At 38.5% G+C, this 21,657-nt stretch overlaps 3 protein-coding genes across 6 annotated transcripts; 2 read left to right on the top strand and 1 right to left on the bottom strand.

The window, feature by feature from the left end:
• The first annotated feature begins 5,481 nt into the window (after positions 1 to 5,481).
• Positions 5,482 to 8,309, top strand: arf1 (ADP-ribosylation factor 1). Of its 3 annotated transcripts, none has more exons than XM_026312878.1 (5): positions 5,482 to 5,555; positions 7,346 to 7,495; positions 7,634 to 7,744; positions 7,854 to 7,978; positions 8,093 to 8,309. In XM_026312878.1, the coding sequence occupies exons 2-5, from the start codon at positions 7,351 to 7,353 to the stop codon at positions 8,249 to 8,251; spliced, it is 540 nt and encodes a 179-aa protein (XP_026168663.1). In that variant the 5' UTR covers positions 5,482 to 5,555; positions 7,346 to 7,350; the 3' UTR covers positions 8,252 to 8,309. The 3 variants fall into 3 exon arrangements, with proteins under 3 accessions (XP_026168663.1, XP_026168660.1, XP_026168661.1); XM_026312875.1 differs by having other exon boundaries at positions 5,496 to 5,555; positions 7,310 to 7,495; XM_026312876.2 differs by lacking the exon at positions 5,482 to 5,555 and adding an exon at positions 5,567 to 6,760 and having other exon boundaries at positions 7,310 to 7,495.
• Positions 8,310 to 10,702: 2,393 nt separating this feature from the next.
• Positions 10,703 to 14,329, bottom strand: c17h1orf35 (chromosome 17 C1orf35 homolog). 2 transcript variants are annotated; one of them, XM_026312872.2, is made up of 8 exons: positions 14,192 to 14,329; positions 13,061 to 13,211; positions 12,924 to 12,969; positions 12,749 to 12,831; positions 12,509 to 12,581; positions 12,287 to 12,363; positions 12,007 to 12,129; positions 10,703 to 11,399 (listed from the first exon to the last, which is right to left on the bottom strand). In XM_026312872.2, the coding sequence occupies exons 1-8, from the start codon at positions 14,286 to 14,288 to the stop codon at positions 11,144 to 11,146; spliced, it is 906 nt and encodes a 301-aa protein (XP_026168657.1). In that variant the 5' UTR covers positions 14,289 to 14,329; the 3' UTR covers positions 10,703 to 11,143. The 2 variants fall into 2 exon arrangements, with proteins under 2 accessions (XP_026168657.1, XP_026168658.1); XM_026312873.2 differs by having other exon boundaries at positions 12,007 to 12,126.
• A 427-nt stretch (positions 14,330 to 14,756) lies between these two features.
• On the top strand, positions 14,757 to 21,597 carry guk1a (guanylate kinase 1a). The gene is made up of 7 exons (XM_026312874.2): positions 14,757 to 14,916; positions 18,553 to 18,666; positions 18,986 to 19,027; positions 19,134 to 19,369; positions 19,469 to 19,553; positions 19,645 to 19,730; positions 20,277 to 21,597. The coding sequence occupies exons 1-7, from the start codon at positions 14,793 to 14,795 to the stop codon at positions 20,313 to 20,315; spliced, it is 726 nt and encodes a 241-aa protein (XP_026168659.1). The 5' UTR covers positions 14,757 to 14,792; the 3' UTR covers positions 20,316 to 21,597.
• The last annotated feature ends 60 nt before the right edge of the window (positions 21,598 to 21,657 follow it).

Here is a 21,657-nt window from a genome sequence, read left to right as displayed (position 1 = left end):
CTGGACAGAGGTGTGTACGTCACTTGTAACTAAAATTATTCATTAATCTAGACTTTTTATTATTGGCTCCCCAAAAAATTTCTTATAGCTCTACTTATAGCAATGGATTGGTTTGCCTAAAGTAGAAATCTAATCACAAAATCAAAAGGAAAAGATAAAGAGTAAAATACAGAATGGGAAAGTGTAAATATGGTTTAAAGAGTGAAAATAGTTCACGTTTCTGTTGTTTTCTGTTCAGGCATTAAACACAACTACAGTATCTGAACTGCATTGGTGAAACAAGCAAAGTGCCCTAGGGCTACAACCCTAGGGCCCTAGGGCTACAACCTGCAATTGACTTTGGTAGCAGCATAATTCACCTGTGCCCTTATGTGTCCATCTGCCTGTCAGTACGAGCAGGTTGACACCTCTGACCCTGTCAGGAGTGTCAAATTGCTTGTCAGAGGACTTCAGTAAACTACAATGACAAGCCCTCTAATGCATTACCACACGAGTGCCAGCCAGAAATGAGATGCTGTAGTGTTTCCAGCCTCAAGGCAGACAGGTGCGCTGTCAAACAACACACACACACACACACACACACACACACACAAAACAGACCTTACCATCAAAACAATGACCAAAGTAGTCTGATCACAGTGATTACAAGCCCAATATGTATGTTAACAAAACACCATGATTATGGACGAATTATCAGTTATGAATGATCAATTATGTTTTGAGGCTGTGGTTACCATGCTCATATGCAGTGTTTAAAATGCTTCCAAATTCATTACTTACTTAGTTAAGGATTAACTTTTAGGGGCATATGTAACTGACACAGAGCAGTTGACAGTAGCAATAAAAACACCCTACCTGGACCACCTTGGGAGCATCTTAGGCCTGTCATTGAGAGGCCTCTCTAAAGGGCCCACAGGGCCATGTGCAATCAACTTGTCAATGTCGCAGATGCCTGAATGCTTTAGAAATAACGTGAGACCATATTACAGATAATTTAACATTATGATAAGTGAAAAATCCCAAGTGCAAAATGTGGACATCTATGTGGGTTATGATGCCATACAGTTTTGGCATTAGTAGTCCTCAAGGCCCTGCTTCGACATGCTGTGCATTCGAACTAATTATCTATCCTAAGGTGGAACAGGTTCACACTTTACACTTTGATGCGACTCCAATGGGATATAGCAGGATTTAAAACAGGGAACAGGGGTGGGACAAACCTTAAAACCTGTATACATATCAAACATGAATCAACTTCAAACCAATCCAGTGAGAGAAACAAAAAAGTCTTTCAAAGAAATACCTTCATCCTCAGTATTGTTTCATCTTTCATTGACTCATCACAGGCTAGGTGTATGCTTGAAGCAAGTATCAAAGAAATGGCAACAGATGCAGCTTCAAATATTACACAAGTCAAAATCTTATTTGGTTCATCGAAGGTTAGTGACATATCCTGTTAAGTGCAGGTCATTTAAAAAGTTCTGAGAAAGTTAAGAAATGGACCATGGTAACCTCACGTCCAACCAAGTCATCCTTTACCAGGAAATCCAATTCCCTGGCATGGACGTCGTGTTCAATGTGTACCCTTACATCTTGCCAGAATATCAACATCCTGCAAGCCAGCGATTCTCATTCTTAATACACTCCCTCCCTTCCAACCAGAGGCCCCCATGTCCTTTCTGAGGAAATGTGTTCTTGAAGAGCTTTTCTCAACCATCTGTCACGGATGTCCCAAGACATCTCTCATCGACCCATCCCACATGTTTTGCGTCAGTTGTAATTGGAAGAGGTCAGTCACATGGGAAGTGAAATCCAATATTTGAGTTACATCAAATGTACAATTTGAATTTGAACACAGACATGGTTCATTTATGCCAGGAAGGAGAGATTTGTGTTGCACACGGAAAACAAATCTGGTTAATGCAGAAAGAATGTGCAGGCTTATGAGTGTCACAAGATTTAATTTTTTTGGTGTTTTGATATGCATTTTATACTTGCCATTACCATCAAGCCAGATCACTCAACACCTTTTCCACAAAGTGGGCTGTCAAAATACATGAGAACAATCTTCATGCGATAATGACTCAATATGAAATCAAACATTTCCGTATGTGCCCTGGGCGGAGTGCAAAATGTTATGTAAATCCCCTTAACGACCTTTTCAGGCCACCAACAATCACCACACAAAGGTGATTGGCGGGCGACACTGGTGCACATTTATCCTTTTGCCCTGGTCTGTCTCTCTCTGTAGCGCCCCCTACTGTGAGAGGCGTGGGGTATAGTGCCCAGTGGCACTTGCTGCCAGTGGGTGAAGCCAGCATGGATCCTCTCATGGCAGTGATGTGGACCGTTGTAATAATGTTTGGTTTGTTTCCTGCTTCACACCTCCTTTGGGTTTTTGCCCAAACTATAATCCAGTACATGAGACGCAGAGGGAGGCATCCCATGCCTGTCCATCTGAGTTCCAGCACTGTTTAGCCCAAACCAGCTCCTTTGTACGACTCACACAGCAGTCTATTGGTTGCCCAAGGCTCATTTGTAATGTTTATTAATTCATGATTATTATGATTATTGAAACGTAACACCTAAGAAAAATCTCACCCTACCGTTAACCAAAATCATCATTCTAAAACACAATGATTTATGTGGTGGGGACTAGCATTTGTTCACCCTAACCAGTCCCCACATTGTGAGTAAAACCACACAAACACATATACACACACACACATAGACACACCAGATCAGTGTTCCCAAGCCCCTTACTGAGTGTTTTTTATTCTTGCTAGGCCTTGTCTCAGAGGGGAGAAAGGCCCATACTGAGAACCCTATCCCCTTCCTACTGCGAAGCCTCTTTGGCCCCTTGGCAGCCCTCCTCCATTCACAAACTGCAGACAAGCCTTGCTGTCTGCCACATCAGCCATAAATTTATTTTGATTTGGGCATGACTGACTCAGCATCATCTTACATATGATTCACTCTGTATATAGTGCCCAGAAATGTATCAAAAGCGTACTTTTCTGCAGAGAACGGTCCTGCTGTAGCTGTCCGCTCTGGGACCCTGGCCCCCAGAATGGGAAAGGTAGAGGAATAAAAGACTTTTATTAAAAAAAGAGAGAGTGCACGTGTGTCTGTGCATGTGCATGTGTGGGAAATGTTGATAAGCGTGTATACAACTACGGCCATTGGAATTTGTTTGTGTGTGTGCTTTGAGGGTGTGTGTGATATATACACCCCCTACTGTCCTATTTCTAGCCCTCTGTCCACACATCACAACTGTTAGTCTCTACTGAGAAATGAAGCTGAAAAAGAAAGGACAAGAAAGGAGGAGAGCTCATCAAATGGATATTAACGCTGTGTTTTCCTGTGGAACATGGATAGGTGGATTTAGCACTGCCTCTAGGATATTTACTGTACCTTCGGCTCACTACATGGTACGTTGGAATGCATATTATGATACTGTCTACCCAATAAAACTTTTTTTTTCATTTTAGGTGAAATTCTTATTAAATTAAAAGACAGGTCAGTAGTGCAGAGATTATCTAGCCTTATTTTTGCTTCATTGAAATTCAAAATAATGATCTTTGAAGACAACTCCTCATCCGTACAGTTTTGCAGGTGGTTTTCAGCCTGTAGGTGTAACTTTCTGACCAAGGGATTATCTGAATCGGTTAACTCCTTATTGCCTAAATTTATTTACAATTATCTAAAAAAAATATTATTTATTATTTGTTTATTTAAATTATATAAATTATTTTAGGTTACAGCAGATCCCCATGACCCTTAATAGGAATAGGCAGGCATAGATAATGGTCAGATGGATGGATGGATGGATGGATGGATGGATGAATATAAATTATTTTATTTCTTCAGACCGGAAGCAATTTGAGGCGAATTCACGACAATAGTCTACATAGGGTTAAGGAGCACATCAAAAGATACAGCAGTTCTCAAATATCATTTTGGCAGGTTTGATTGCACTTGGTTGGCCTGATTTTTATGATCACACCTCAACACCTGCACTTGTGATCTGAGTCTGTGGAGATGGGACTTTTATCTTTTGCAGGAGCACCAAATCCAACTAACAGCTACAGTTTACTTCTTCTAGATTCATAATCATGCAAAAATGACTTTCTAAATGTCAGTAGTATGCAAACGTGGTACTGGACAACCTTTGATTTACTAAATTTTGCCACTCACAGGTAAAAAACAGACTGCACTTACTAGTCTTCACTCTTTAAAAGAAAGACATCCACAATGGAAGTGCAGATGTTGCAAACACAAATGCAATTACCAGCATTTATGACATATATAACCAAAATTCAACTTTTTCCAGAACTATCATAAACTGTATTCAGTTTGTTGTTATAAATTTTAATCGAAATTTAAAAAGTTGCAGAATTTCCTTATTTCAAAGAACGGTGTGAAAAAGCGAGAGGAACACAGAGCTCCTCTTTAGTGCCTCTATGTGTTTTATAGATGTTGAAGCCTTTATTACAGTAAAACAGGACTTGAAGTTTTTGAATATTTGATTGCAACATTGACTCAAAAATTTCATCAGTTACATATTGATAGCCAAACTACAAAAGACAAGATAACTTTGAAATGAGTATGTGAATCTGAGGAAATCTTAATAATTTCACCTCAGTACACCTCCCAGACACATAAAAACCCAGCAGTTGCTGTGAAAATATGTTGAATGTGATCCTTCAGGCATTTGGCAGGGCAAAACCACAAATTATGGCTGCAGAGTGAGATGGCATTATGAGTCTTCACTGTGTGGCCCATCACCAACTATAGACTTTTCTCCCCTCCTGCTGTTCCTGCCTGCCCTTCTCCCCTCCTGCTGCCCCCTCTGCTGGGGGTAGAAGGCATAGTTGACCCTGGTTAAAATTCAACTGGCCCAACAACAATGTGGTTGCATTTTTTCATAATGACAGTCAAGGATCCAAAGGAGGTGGAAGTTGCGCCGTTTTACTACAAATACCCCTGTAGTTTTAAATATAATTAAACTGTACAGTAGGCTTATAAGAGACTACAGAAGAAGAACAAGAATTGGTTACTGCCATAGTGGTCAAAATAAAATTCAGTGCAGTCTCACACTTATCTTTAAAAAGCAAAACAATTTTCAACTGGTATGCACGTCATGTTGGGGAGCTTAAAATAAATATTGCCTTTTAAAGAACCTTGTTGATTTCCTGCAGCTCTTTACAGTGGTATAATTAATGGATTGATAGATCTTGAGTGAGTTTTATAATATTTGTTCAAATTTCACATTCACCAAAATGTCCACGTTTACGTACAGCTACATTGTTGTGTGTTAAAAGTAATTTATGACATGTTTTTATGACGTTTTTTCATTAGTAGGGTTAAAAATTAACTCGTATTAATAAAAGCCTGTCAATGTGCATGTAATTCTCCCCGCAGCCACAGGGGGCAACATCTCCCAACCCGACGCTCTAGGACGTTTTGCAGGAACCGAACCTGTGACGTGTCAAGTTGTCGCCATTTTCCTGAGGAAGGAAACGCCTTGGGGAGGAAGGAAACATAAAATTTGTGTAAGTGCAAAACAGAGACTTTAACTGAGTTCATTTATGGGCGTTTTGTCTAAATGTACCCGTACAAAAAAAAAAAAGCCACGCAATTGCACGCAACGTCGTCTGTGTGACTACGGTTAAGAGTGAGGACACGGAGAGAGAGAAAAAAAAAACGGACTGGCTGCTATGAGCTATCGTTACCGTTAACTAGTTAACGTTACCGATTAACGTTAACGCTGTTTTAACTTTAGGTTAGCGTTAACTAACGCTGTCTAAATGCACCTGTCTGACTTTACTTAGTGTTTCCTTATTTTTTTAACTCGTCCGACATCGCTGCTCTATTAATCCGGACTGAAAAACAGCATGAATCTTAGCTGGAAAATAGTTTTAATAACTAATATTAGTTAGTCTGACAATTAGCTAACGTTAGCGTTATATTGCTTCTTAGCAAGCTACGTTAACGCTGTTTTTCTGTAACTAGTTAGCAACTTGGTCAATTTTTAGTAACGTTACTGCACAACTTAAACAAATCTAGTGAGCACCGCCTCGGGGCTTTGTTGCTAATGTGCAGGGTCCTGATACAGTAAAACGTCTAGTAAGTATTAGCTTTATTTAAGCAAACCTGCCTAAAACACATGCAGATGCCGATTACTAACATCATCTGTTCAGTTTTCTGCAAATTCAATAGATAAAGTTTTTTTTTTCAGTGTTTTAATTCTCGCGCCACCAACTCAACGATCAGTATGAGAATCTCCTTCATCTCCACCTTCATTACCACTGACATGAACAGAGCATCACGTTTTTCGAAAAATACTTGCACATACATTTGCCAGAAGTTAATTAGTGACATTTTGACGTTTTTCTGTAATCTTCTTCAATAAATTCGTGCAGTAGATGACTTGAAAAGGAAAAAAAGACTTCTAACCAGTGTCTTTAATTCAGAATTGAGAAACTAGATTTTCAGATCTGGGTAGAGATAAATTATTTTCTCTTCAAGATATCAATTGAATAAAAAAAATAACATTTTTGAAAAGAAACTGCAAAATGATGCAACAGAATACATGTTCACTTTCGTGTTGGGGAAAAAAACTGAGCATTGAGCATTCACTGCCATCTTTGTTTGGATTAAGGAAAAACAGGCACAACATGGAGAGTGGAACTTCTTTATTTTATGTAGGGATGGTTAGTCAGCCTTTAAGGATTCAGAACATACCTTTGTGACAGTGGTAAGTATTAAATGACCTTTTGGTTTTAGCAAAGGCAGGCGTCTGTACATTTTTAAATACAGGTAGCTCTATGATTCAAATATCATTTGAATACATTTGAGCTAAAATATGACTGGGGGTCAGTTCTTACCTAGGGTAGGCAACAGTGTTGGGAGGAGTTAGCTGATAAGACAGATAGCATTTTTCGTACAGCGAAACCAAAGTTTATTTAGAATCTAAAAGCAATTTGTTTGTGGTCATATTTCAGCAAGTAGAATATGTGATGCTAAGTGTAGTTGCAATAATGAGTGCAACTTAAATTTTGACTTATTTTCCTGTAGGTTTCTTAATGGATCATATAATCTGTAATAGAAAGTAGTGAAAAGTTCCTGTCAAAGTTTGATTAAGATGATATATTCGAACACTAAAGGCAAGATGGAAAACAAATTTGAAGGAAAAGTTGTAGCTATCTTACAGTTTTGCTTTACTTGTACCAAATAATGTTTGGTTACCAGCAACATGCTTCTACCATGGCACCCTAATTTTAACAATTGGTCTGTTTCTGTACAGGTTGTTTTTACCAAACTTGTTGTTTCCCATCACCAGTCGCCATGGGGAATATGTTTGCAGGGCTCTTTAAAATGTTTGGAAAGAAGGAGATGAGGATCCTCATGGTGGGTCTTGATGCAGCTGGAAAGACAACTATTCTGTACAAGCTGAAACTCGGAGAGATCGTGACCACGATTCCTACAATAGGTAAATCAAATATTGTAAAATTATGTTTTTCCTGGGTCTCAAACATGGCTGTCACACAGAATTATACCATATTTTCCTTATTACTGTTAAATTAGAACTTTTACTTATTTTTTAATGTGATTGTTTTTTTCCCTCTAGGTTTTAATGTAGAGACAGTAGAGTACAAGAACATCAGTTTCACAGTATGGGATGTCGGTGGTCAGGACAAAATTCGGCCGCTGTGGCGTCATTATTTCCAGAACACACAGGGTACAATTAAACTGGTCAATTTGCATTTTTTTGATTCACAAAATTTCCACTGCTTTGTATACCACATGTGCCTTGCACACACACTTACTTTAATTTATTCTTGTTTCAGGTCTCATCTTTGTTGTGGACAGCAGTGACAGAGAACGATGTGCAGAAGCTCGTGAAGAGCTCTTGAGAATGTTGGCAGAGGACGAGCTGCGTGATGCTGTGCTATTAGTGTTTGCTAACAAACAAGTAAGTCATGCTTCTGAAAATGCTTTGCATCGTAATCAGTTTCATGCATTTTTTTCTGCTGCCCTGTTGTATTTACAGAAAAGACTTCTAATATTTTTTGACATTTGTTTGTAGGACCTCCCAAATGCTATGAATGCAGCAGAACTCACAGACAAGATGAATCTTCACTCATTACGCAACAGACACTGGTACATCCAGGCAACTTGTGCCACCACTGGTGATGGACTTTATGAAGGACTAGATTGGTTATCTAATCAGCTTAAAAACCATTAACACTCACAGCTGTCCAAAACTGATCTACTCCACCCAATCTCTGACCTTGCTGTTTGTTGGTAAGGTGTTGAAAAACTTTGTTTCCCTATCCAAAAGAACAAACAAAAAACATACTGGAAGCTGCCCTCACTTTAACTATTATTACCACAAACATGGAGGCCATTGGTAGGGATGACCTTTTTTTTTTTTCTTAAATTTGTAACTGTAAATATGTTTCGTAATAGGGTGACTTACTGCACTCTTACAAATTCTACCATGATTATTTTTCCCATATGGTTGTTGGGCTGCCTTGTGGGCATTAAATAAATACATAAATTTAAAAAAAAAGGATGCAAGAACCAGCACATTGGCCCCAGGACCTCAGTGCAATCTGATGATTACTTATTATTTGGACACACTGTAGGCAGTGGTCCATGAGGGGCTTTTCATTTTCAAAAGCCTGAATTATACACTGATGATGCACTACTTGCAGATATCATGATTACTTTAACCAGCCACTACATGTACCAACCCACAAATATTTTTTAGTACAAACACTGGCATTGACTATTTGAGAACTCCTGTCTGTGAACACTTAACCAGCTTTGTTATATCATTTGTTGGCTTGAACCAAAATATGCTGCAAAGATTTCACATCTACCTGCACACTATTGAGTCAGCATTGTTTTTTGTTGTTTTTTTTTTTTATTTCTGAGTCTCAGGTTAATCTTGTGCTGCCTACTTGTCAGCAAACCTGCATGATGAGCTCTGTTGGTCTTTACTGACATGCACATTTACTAGGTGTTTACATCATTAAGATGCACAGGAACTATTACCCCATGAATACTTATTTCAACAGCACTATACTGTAACTTGCTGTGTACACTGTGTGAGATAATTGTACCCAAAGGAGTTGCACACTACCATGTATCTAGTGTCCTTGCTAAGTTATTGCTCTAGCAAGTCATGCCTTATTTATTCATCAGTCTTGAAAGATGTGTTTTGATGGCAATACAAAAAACACATTTTATCATTGTGACATTTCCTCAGTGTAGTACATTGTCCTTTAGATATACAGTAATATGGTGTTTAATCAAAGACACGTTGCCTTGTATTTTCAAGCTTCTTTTCTAAATGGCATGGGTGTTAATTTACTGCTCTGGAGATTTATTTTGGTGCATGTAACTTTTTTTTTAAATGTTTAAAAATAATGTTGTCTTATCTGTGTTTTTTATATAAGACATTGTTTTGTGAGCAAAAACGCATTGTATAATTAAACTGCCTAGAGAAAAATGTTTTGCAGCTTATTTTCTTTGTTTCAATACAATTGAATCTCAGGGTGAATATTGTAGCTTTTCTTGTCTTAAATTTTCTACTAAAAATGCACTTATTTTTATCTTCAAAACAGACTGTGCTACTTATTTGAACTTAAATCATATGTGTATTTTGTGCTGGTTTGGACTGAAAAAGTTTTTAGAAATGTATTAATTTATTAGAAACAATACTGTACTTTACTGACCCAAGATCTGGCATCATAGTGACCTGCTGAGGCAGTTCTTTGACCCTGGGAGAAATGTGATGCCCCAAGTTAATGGACACCACCCAATGTTTGGGTTAAAGCTGTAATGTGGGGAGCACACCCTGTTTCACATTGTTAGGGGTGGCAATCTAGGACAGCATTCCTGCAGGTTGATTAGGCTGCTATGGTTAATGCAGCCAGGCCTGTAAAACATGGCAAGAGAGTGTGGTGGTGGTGGCAGAAGAGGAGGGAGCTCACATCTTGGGTCCCTCATAGGGTGGCTTTGTCTGGCCTCCTCTCCTGCTGCTCCATCAGCTTGGTTTGTGTGTGGCGGTCTAACGGTACTCGGTCATATAAAAGGACCAGCCTGGTTTTTTGCACTCTTCTTTATGAATGCCTTGCTCTTTTTTAGTGCACCCCCAGGTGCCAGCCAGCAGAATACCCTCTTTCAGACCAATTCAAGGCAAATGCAAACACTACACTCTATTATGACTAGTGGAGAGCATTCCAATGGTATCACACCAGTCAGGGAGTTCAACCTAGAACGGTGAGGGATTAGAGTGTGCTGGCATGATTGAGAAAAAGAAAAGCTGCTGAGTAGTGCAAGGGGCACAGAGGGACAGAGGAGATGTGCATGGACAGAAAGGCATCAAGGACAATCTTAGAGGATATTCAACAGAAACACTGCAAAACATGACATTTTTGATTCTTAATTTTGTAAAAGTAGCTAAAAAGTCCTATATTGAGTATTTTCATTGTCACTCATCACAAAATTTGTGTGATGTTGACACAACTTCATGCTTCACTTCTGTGAAAAGCTGGCAGCTAAATACATTTACATAGGAAGTGACAACTAAATTAGTTACTGAAATTTTGTACTCTTTTAATCTGTGACAAACACTGTCAAGTAAGCAGTTTCCAGGAACATTTTAAATCAAATAGTATGCAACAAATGTTTTTGCAACAACATTGTCAGTTTAATGTAATTTTCCTGAGCAGTAACATCAGGCCAAGACAGGAATAAAGGTTTATGTGAAATATTTTATCCTGCATAGTAATTTATCTAATGAAATTAAAATTAAAAATTCACAACCAATTACAGGATATAGAATTTGATATTTGGTTGTAGAACTATGTGGTATGTGTTTAAAAAAAATACACTTTAAAATAACAAAAATAAAAATGCCCCATGACTCATGGACCAACTTATTGGATGAAGAAATAAAACCATGAGGCCAAATCATGTCAGACAGATCAACCCGTCTCCATCTAGAGTATGTTTGGCTGTCCAGGTAAATGAGGTCTTCAGGGGCCAGTCAAGCTTTTGTAATGGGTTCTGTCCACATAATACATCTTTAAATGTGGTGGTGGTAGTGGTGTGAGGTGGGGGGGCATTAGTCATCCGAGTCTGTATCGTGGCGCTGCCTGTGGCTTTGTGTGGCACCAGCAGGGGCCGTCTTGTGGCTGGCAGGCTTACGGGGGACAGGAGACCCCCCATCAGAGGAGTCTGTGTCATGCCGCTGCTGTCGATGATGGGGGTAGGAGGGTTGACGCTCGGCCTTTGCTCCCGCCCTTGAATGGCTGTCATGGGATCTGGCTCCACTCTGACTGTGGTATGATGGATTATGATGATGGTGGTCCTTTCTCTGACTAAAGAGTAAAAGGAAACAAACAATCAGTGACTGGGTCGTTGAGGTGATCGCGTAAAATGCTGTGAGGATGAGGAAGAGGGAGCTGGCAGATGAGCTTTATAACATCCAGAGAAAACAGCACATGGCAGCAGGGACTAAATCTAACTGTTGTGTTCATGTCAACATTTAAAAACTTGTATCATGAATTCTGCACATTGATATCACATGGTTTATGTTATAAATCCTCCCTTGTCAACACAAATCACTGAAGCACATAAATTTCGTTTTAATTCAATGTGGTATGACCCCTATTTACGTAAGATATTTATCATGTACAACCCCAGTTTTAAAAGGTAAACTTTCATGTTGCTGTAAGACAGTACCTCAGTGCCCTCTAGTGCTGACAGAGAAAAGTTTTTGTTTCATAGCAAGTTTGCAGGTTTGCATTTTTTGCTGCTAGAGATGAGGTAGACACAAGTATGGAATATATCTTAATAGTGTAAATACAATGCAGTATTACAAATTAAGTTTTCAACTTTTAAACCATAGTTTGTAGTGTGCTGCTATTTTGTCCACCCTGAGGTGACAGCTATTGACCAAAGATCTATATGGAGAAATGAACCAACCTTTTTCTGTTGTCATCTGACTCTGAGGAGGATGAGTCTCTTTGCCTTTTCTTCTTTTTTTCCTTCTTCTTTTTCTCCTTTTTGCTCTTTTTTTCTTTCTTCTTCTTTTTGCTTTCGTGCCTACTGAGATTTAAAAAAATAAATAAATTAGTGAAGGTAATTATTATTGAAGTCAGCATACACAACATGATACAGGATCACATTTTGTCCAGTAGAATTAGTGAGAACTAGTTATGTTTTTTGTGTCTGAAATGTCACATAGAGTACCTTCCATACTCACCGTTCTTCTACCTCTCCTTTTCCTACACTCTCAGATGTTCTTGTTGATGTTTCTGGATGACTTTCAGACTTATGGTGCTGTAAAGAAAGCATTTTTACATTTTCACATCAAAATGCCCACACCCAACAAAATACCCTTTTCTTAATTTCTACTCAAACTGAACTAACCTGTAAATTTCCAGTGACATTTCAAAAAGCAGCAAGGAGGAAAAAAAAAACTTACAGTAAAAACTGGCAAACCCATCTTAGCAGCCTCCTTTTCCTTTTGGGACAGCACCATTTTCCTTGCCCCTGCACTGTAAGAGGAAATATGCACTGTTAAACAAACTTAAGCATAGTGTGTTAAAATAAGCAACTTGTGCTACCACTTAAGTGTCAAAAAGAACATTTTAATCAATTTTAACAAACAAAAATAGAATTGTGTTTTTTTTTTAATGAGAGGAGAGAAAAACATAATAAATACCTTGAGCTTCCCAAGCCTGAGACACGGTCCACATTTCTCTCTTCGCCATCAGCCTCTTCTCGCCTGTAAACATCTGCAAGGTCCTGGTTTTAAAATCAAGAATTCAAATTATTCCAAACCTTTAATGCAGACAATGTTCTAATGTTTTGCAAGTGAAAACCAAACTGTTAAATACCTCTTTGGTCAGGCCAGTTGGTTGTCTCTTTATATTCTTGTGCCCTCTAAATGGAGAATGGAAAAGATAAACTGATTATACATGCTGGCTCACACTCACACTTGTCACCCATCTCTTTAATGGAAAGTGATACGTACAGGGCAGCCATCAGTGCCTCGTGCTCCGCAGCCTTGACAGCAGCAAGTTCATCTTTTTTGGACAAAGGTGCACCGGTTTTTTTGTCTCTTGCATACCATGTCAGATCTTTGCCTTTCTGCCATCGTCCCACTGGAGCCATCAAAGAGTTCCCTGGAACCCAGAAGAATTGAGAGCAGTTAGAAAAAATGCTGCTACAACTAAGTCCATCCATCCATCCATCCATCATCTATTCCCCCTTTTATTCCTATTTGCTGGATCTGCTGAAGCCTATCCCAGCTCTCTTTGGGGTACACCAGGTGTACACAGGTCACCAGGGCAGGGCAGACACATTTGGATGACCCACCACACTCGGTAGAACTAAATGGTGATGTTAAAACATCACATGTATTGGATATCTAGTATTTGTTGTAATTATGCATTTCTTTATCAACTGTTCATCAAAAATATATAGAAAACTATAATCAGTCAGCCAATTCATAGTGCAATAAGAACAAAAGATTTTTTCAATAATTACCAAGTGTAACTTAAATATTTGCCAGTGTCTACAAAATATTAAGTGTTTTAGAAAGAAATTCACATTTTTATTATATTACTATGGACAGTGGCAACATTTGTGATAAATCAAACTGATAAAAAATCGGTTGTAAATTCAGACCTTCTGCCTTCATATACAATACATGCATATGTAGCGCGACAGACGCCTTTTTATTGCCCACTAATATTGCTGTTGTTAAGTTTACTTGAGTTTGTGTAACGTTACGCCCCAGAAGTGAATTTACTGAACAGGTTATGTAATCTAAATGTGTTTTATCTCTTTAGGTCACAGCTGTGGCGGCTGCTACGCAGCTGCTGACATGCTGACACACTGACACACTGGCTGCAGTGTGGACTCAGGTAGCAGAGAGGGAGCAATGAAAGTCTGGCCCTAGGGTGAAAAACAGGACATAACCCGAACCCGAGCGTGCACAAACCCAGAGTCTGTGGAATGAGGGAGTCCACAACAAAAGGTATTGTCCTGGGGTCCTGGTTTTGCAGAGTGTGCACGGTGGTTCATCCGTTAGCAGATAAGTATTAGGAAATCTCTGGTTGGCGCTGATAGTTGACATGGCCTTCCAGTTCTTGAAACTTACCAAGATAATTTTCTCTATGTTTATCGACTTTTACGTCATCCCAGTTGAACTGGTCCTGGCCTCCCCGGACCCCTCCAGATCTTGAGGAACCAAACATTTTAGTCAGTTACTTTGAGAAAAGCAGCGTGTTAGCTCAACCAGCTAACTTTAGCCACATTAGCACAAGGGCGACGCGATTGGTCAGGCCTTCAACTTTGAGTCGTCCGGGAATTTTCGAGGTAGGGTAAGGTAAACCTCCGTGTGGTTGCTGGATCAGCGTTTACTCTGACCACTGAAACCAATCGACTCGTTAATTTCACCAGCGAACTATTTTCTGAAAGAACCATAAAGCGCAATTGTAAACAGCTAATTCAGCTAAGCTAATTTATATAGCAGACAGCGCTCTGTAGCTTAGAAAACAGTGTACCTGACCGCGCTCACACGTCTTCTACTGTAGATAACCTCAGTATACATAAAAATCTGTATCATTTATTTCGCTGGCTAATAACAAAAGTAAAACTCCACGTTTCTGTGTTTTGTCGCGCAAATTCTCGACGTCCGTGAACGTAACGTGCCGATGTTGTGGCCCGTAGTGATGACGCAGGCAGCGTAGTTTTGGCTAATGGCACCCACAACAGTACAGACCCAGAGCAGCAGAGGAGGGACTTTCCTCCGGATACGGTCGAAAATACTTACACTAATCTATTTGCCGATGTACATGAGATATTTTTCCAGGCTGTTTTCAGGTAAGAAGGACGAAGTTTGTTTTTAAAACTCACTTATGTTTATATTGCTGTATCCCTGCTGCTGCTTCATTCATTTCATTGAGTAGCTATCGTTGGAGTTGGTTTGTGTTGCTGCAGGTAGAAGATGGTTGCTGTGTGTTTACTTAATGTTAGCTGGATTAGGTTTAGCTGTAGTTTAATCATTACTATGCCAGATTGTTTCTTTTTTGGATGAGAGTTGCGGCTTTTAATATGGATGAAATGGCATGTAGCTCAGCTGCTGATTAATCTGCAGGTGATGTTCTTGATTTATACTTGGACATGGGGAATAATGCCCATTGTTATATTTTTTTTCCTGCACAAGATATCTTAGTTTGTTTGGCCAACAGGCTCCAGCCACCCTGTAACCCTGGACATTCCAGGATAAGCAGTAGATGATGGATGGATGGATGGAAGTAAAACAAAGAGGCTTTCAGAAATAATGCCAAAAGTACTCATTTATTAGTTAATTTATTAAAAGTGCAGTAAACTGAAAAAATGTGAATCAGATCAATATTTTTTATGAGTACTCTTTGCCTTTAAAACAGCACAAATTCTCATAGATAGATCTAGGTACACTTGCAAATAATTTTTAAGGTACTTGGCTGGTATGTTGTCCTAATCGTCTACATATTTAGGCTGTCTTAGTGTCTCCCATCTCTTAGTATTATCCCAGGCTAAATCAGTATGAAATCAGGACTCTGGAAGTTATACTGTCTGCTGCAGGACTGCTTGTTCCTCTTGTTGCTCAAGAGTTCTTTGTGAATTTGTCTCTGTCTTTGGGCTTTTTTCCTTCTGCAGACTGAAGTTGGGAGTATTACCTGCTGATCAGTATGTTAAACCTTCCCTTCACTCTCTAAGGTCATTTAGTAAGACAGTAAAAAATAATAATAAAAAATCCGAACAATGTGTTTGCATTTACCTCAGTAATTCCGCTTTTCCCTGCAAATCATATAGTTTTATTACTTTATCAGTAAGTCAAAGTGCACTTAGCAATGTAGTTAGTAGTTTCTTATCAATTTAGTAGATCTCTTTGAGGTTTGTAGATACTTCTTTGTGCTGGAGTTGGATTGACAAAAGATAGAATGAATCGCTGTGAAGAAATCAGTGTTAGACAGAATGATGATGAAAACTGGTTGAATATGTGTCCACCTAACCCTTATATCAGCTCCATTTTAGGATAAACAGAAAACCCAACTGCTTTGACATTACAGACTATGATGGAGACCACTTTTAATGGCTGCAATTGGTGGTAATTTTCATCATTGATTGGTCTGCCAGATTCTTTGTTTTATCCAGCCAACAGTCCAAAACCTAAGGACACATGACTGGTATTAAATAATTCCATTTGAAAAGCTCAAGCTATGAATTATTTGTTTTTTGGGAACACCCAGCAGACTGTATATGGTTGCTGATTTGTATGAGATTTCCAGATTATTTAAATATATCTTCAGGCAAATATCAGTCAAGAGTTCTAGTGCATGTGGCTAAAGTCGAACACAGTGCAGCTTCTAATAAGTGTCAGCCGATGTAGATCATAAACTCATGTCTCTCATTTCCTGTCACACGGCTCTAATCTAAGTATGAAAGGTTGATTCTTGTGTGACTGACTGGGAGCTGCAGGTTCCACAAACTTTTTCTGAAAGAAATGCAAATTAGATTTTGTTAAAGCATTATCTTTACAAAATCCCTTTTCCTTGAAAAAAGACGCAGTAGTCCTGCCTGTTTCAGCACTAATTTTGGTTTTCTGTAACCTGTGATTCAGCTTCTCTGTGGACATGAGATGTTTTGTTTTACAAGGTGATTGATGATGTTTGAAACAGCTTCTCACATGTGAATATCTACTACTTTTCTCTGTTTTATATCTGAAATATCTCTGCCATGTTTTTGGTCTGTGGGAAATATTGACAGGCACTTTATGCTTTACGCACCAACTTAATAAATCCAAATAAAATAATACTTGCAGCCATAGTTTTTTTTTTCTCTAAATAACAGAAACCACCAGTAGAATCATGGATAACCTAAAAATCCTGCAATGCAGGGTAGAGGTTGGAGGGTGATACAACTACACGGACAGGACTCTAAAAATGTTGAGGTGTCTTGTAAGACTCCTGAAAAAGGAACTCCTGCACCTTTAATTATCCATGTTACAGTTTGTGGAAGGTATTCAAGAGGCGACGGAGAATGACTCTTGTCATTTGCACCTGCAAAACACAACAGTGCTGTATCTGGTTTGCCTGGAGACAAGGTGGCTCATAATGCTGTGATTTTTATTCCTGCTATTACCAAATCACAGTGGTTTACCAGATTCTAGTACAGTTTTACTTTTCATTTGCAAGGATGCATTATCCTAATATATATTTGTATATCTATATTGTCAATTGGTGAATATCATCATATCTTATGGAATACCCAATTATCGGATTATTTGCCAACTCATCTGATACCTGATATTGATGTAAGTAATAGGTTTACCATACACAATAGTTAACGTTAGCTCTTATTTGTGGTTGTTGTAGTACCTTGATGGCACAGCTATAGCTGGTTTCTTATTGCTAATGACTGCTCAGTTATGAAATCCAGCTGACTTCCTGTGATACTCTGTTTTTCTACATAAGTATTTATAGTTCATATAGACAAATTGAGGATTTGATTACAATTCATATATGCATGGGTCTTTTCTGCAATGTATAAGCCATTCAAAATATTCCTTGACAGCAGAAAATGCTTGGCCCTGCCCTTTCTTTTGCCCTCCTCCCTTCCTCTCACGTACACAATCTGACCACACTCTGACACACCCTCTCTGTTCATCTTGAATTTCCCGTCTGCTTGAGCTTTGTGTGTTTTGAAGAAAGGTAAGCAGGAACACTGTAAACTTTTGTCATTTGAGTAGTTTAAAATTATTTACTTCTTAATTCAAGAAATGTTATGTATCACAGAAGAAAGATGTCGAGAAATTAGTAGCTATTTTGTTAACATGTACTTCAAGTTATAAATGTACTATCAGTACTCTCCTTATATGCTGCATTCGTTGGCTGCATAGAGTTGAGTATATAAAGTAATACTGGAACATGTACTGACTGAATGTACATGAAATATTATGTTTAGTAAAAAAATGTTAAACTTTTTGGCATTTTTAAAGTAAATATGCAAACTTTTTCAATGAACTGTAATTTAGTTAAAGAAGATTCAAAATTATTTACTTGATTATAGGCATATGTTGCATTACAAGTGTTCTTTCCCCATGGTCTTAAAAAATTCCTGGCTGTTTATTTTTTCCTACCTTCACTCTCATTAGTGAATAATTGCTCCTCAGCAGCGCCATGGTAACCTCACATTAAGCAGCTGATTGCTGCTGCTCTTGTTTGGTCTTAGCATTTGGTCTGCCTTTGAGAACCGCTGGCTTATCATTTTGTCGCTTTTCCCATGAGAGCGGGGCTTGTCCAAGCATTTGAACATGCTGTGACTTGGTGAAGTCTTTATTTTTAGAGCCACAAGTTAGTACGAAGTCAGATTACTTCCGGTGATGACTCACACTGGAAAATTTCAGTGGTCACCCCTGCAGTCTCCACTGGTTTCCTGTGCTGAACTGGCCTTTTTTCTGCTCCTCTCTTTCAGCTATGGCTGGACCCAGGCCAGTGGTGCTCAGTGGCCCATCCGGGGCAGGGAAGAGCACTCTCCTGAAGAAGCTGATGAAGGAACACGATAATGTCTTTGGCTTCAGCGTCTCCCGTGAGTGTGTTTTGTTATTGCATTGTTTTATTGCTGCACCTGTGTTGTCAAATTGGTGAAGTTTTTTTTATTTACTTGTGTTTTCTTAAGCTTTCATGGCCACTCTAAAAATAAGGCTTCAACTTCTTTTTTTTTTATCATTAATTCTTTTAACTCTTTTCAAAAAATTTTTTGAGGCGTCTCTAAAATATCATGAAATAAAAATGCCTACTACAATTTTTCAGGGGCCAAATTGAAATATTGGTATTTTATTGTTATCAATTGTTTTTTTACAAATCCCCAAGATGTTGGATTCAACAAATGTCTTACCATTCCACAGATACAACAAGAAATCCTCGACCTGGCGAAGTGAATGGCAAAGGTACACCATGTTCTACCTCTCAACAGTTCACCTCTTAATTTCTAGTCAGTGGTTTTGTAGCTGTCTTCATGTGAATTCTGTGTCACTCCTTATTTTTGGGATATAGATTACCATTATGTGACACGGGAGGTGATGCAGGCAAGCATCGACAAGGGCGAGTTCATCGAGAGCGCTGAGTTTTCGGGGAACATGTATGGGACAAGTAAAGCCTCTGTGCAAGACGTCCAGGCCAAGAACCTCATCTGTTTACTTGACATTGACATGCAGGGTGTGAAGAACATCAAAAGGACAGACCTCAATCCCATCTACATCTCCATCCAGCCACCGTCCATGGCAGTCCTGGTGAGAACTGAAGGAAACGCATTTGAAAACTTGAGTTATACAGGTTTTGGATGACTTGCAAATATTTTTGAATGCCCTTTTCGGTTGTTGTTGTTTAAGGAAAAACGTTTGAGAGACAGAAAAACGGAGTCAGAGGAAAGCCTCCAGAAGCGTTTACATACAGCCAAGGTGGAGATGGAGTTTAGTAAGTATTCCTGGTCAGTTCACAAAAACCAAAAATTTAAAACCACCTTTATGTTCAAGTCATGAGTGATTACAATGATATCTCTATTTAGGTAAGGAACCTGGTGTATTCGATGTTATAATTGTCAATGACAATTTGGATGATGCTTATAAGCAGTTACAACGTGCTCTTCTTGAGGTGAGTAACTATTCCCGAACACTTTCAGTGCTTTGAGTTGTGCATCAGAAAAACCTGGCACACCGAACGAAACATGTTCCGTAGTCCTCCTTAGGTAAACAGGATATAAGGGATGCGAAGGAGAAAAACAGTTGTTCTATAATAAATGGAAACTTGAATTGAGTGTTTGGTAAACCACTTTTCTGAACTGCATACCTAGTCACACCTTAGCAACCCTGATCGACCACAGCAGGTCCTGTCATGCTCTTGATTTGTCATCATGCAGGTTTGTGTGTATGGGACTGTAGTAATAGTAATGCACAGGAGGAGTTTCCAAGCTGATGTCTTAAATGTATCCGAATGTCTTTGTGTTACCTGTAATCCTGTTATACCACATTTTAGAAAACAACTCAATGTCATAGGTGTGCCTTTGAGTAAATGTTATGTAACTTTGCTTTTGTTTTTTTATATATAGTTCATTGTTGTAAATTAGTTTTAGCAGTAACTACCTGTATTTTTACATCGCTGAGTTTAAGTATCTTTTTTTTTTTTTTTTTTCTTCTGCAGGAAATTAATAAAGTCAAGAAGGTCAACATGTCTTCGTAGGAGACAGCAGTGTCTTGGCAACATTTAGTCCCGTCTAGCCACTCCTAACAAAACCAGACCTCCATTCCAGTCCTCTACATTCCCACAGATGGTGGTCTATAAAGTATACATTGAATTTAGAAGTAGTTAACATACAGTGAAGTGGAACTTCAACTTTTTTACTGACAGGTAGAGCTTTTTATTTTTATTTATATATGACAGAGATACTCCAATAATGCTTACTTGATGAGACTGGCATGGTATGCAGGGTGGTCAATCATATTGGTAATTGTGTTTTCCCCTGTGGTATGAAAAAGCATGTGTCTTCATAACTTGGCTAGTGACAGTAAGTTATCTTCTTCTTACTACTAGTTTTTCTTTTTGTGCGACCACTTAACAATGTAGATTTACAGAAACTGGAGTTTAAATCAGCACACAGACCCCTGCACATGCTTATTTCATGAGCATTAATCTGAAATTTCAGCATTATAACTCGTGTCTAGAAAACATGGTGGTTGTTTACAAGGAGCACATGCAAGTCAAATGTACTGTTGAGATAATAGAACTATGTAGAACTATTCCAGTGCTGGTCAATGATTTTATTCTGCAGATTTTAGGAGAAAATGTAAATTGTCACAGATTGTGCTAACTCCATTAGTTTCGGTTTGCTGGGTAAATGCCAATGTGCTCTGGTAGGATTAGAGAATGTCGGTCAGAACAACGAGAATAGTAACTAATGCTGCTAAGAATATTGCGGGTGTGGGGGGGTATGAAATAACAATTGAACTGTTTTAAAGTTGTACGTTTTTTAACTTTTATATTGAGCAAATATCTCTGTGCAGCTTTACTTGAATAGAAATAAATGACATTCAGTGGACCGTTTAAATTCCTAACAAAAGGAGGGTTTTTAACTTTGAAGAAAAGGTGAAATGGCATACCCTCTTTTATTTTGCTTAGAACCAAGCACACAAAAACTCTTTACTTGAAAGCTTATCAAACATTTATAATCTATTTGTAATTGGCAGATCTTAAAATATTTTCAAATTTTATAGATATTAAAAATACCCAGTTTTATTCAAGGGCCTTATAACAGCCATTCCTTTGTGCAGATAATTCTGTTTTTTTGCTACTTATGTTAATTCTTTAAAGTGTCCATTTAAATTGGGAATTCTGCAAATGTTACACTACACACAGATGCATGCAGTCCTCTGGTTTGCCATTTAGACATAATCAGCTGTTATAATGTACTTCAAATTTTCATTCTGTATTTCTTAAGTCCATTAAATGTCCAGTAGTGAGACCATGTTATCTGTTGACACTCAAAAATGTTATAATACGGGAAGAAGAATCATTTGTGTGCTGT

Source organism: Mastacembelus armatus, chromosome 17 (genome assembly GCF_900324485.2).
Source record: "Mastacembelus armatus chromosome 17, fMasArm1.2, whole genome shotgun sequence".
Classification (NCBI taxonomy): domain Eukaryota; kingdom Metazoa; phylum Chordata; class Actinopteri; order Synbranchiformes; family Mastacembelidae; genus Mastacembelus; species Mastacembelus armatus.
This window is presented reverse-complemented; position numbering and strand designations above follow the sequence as displayed.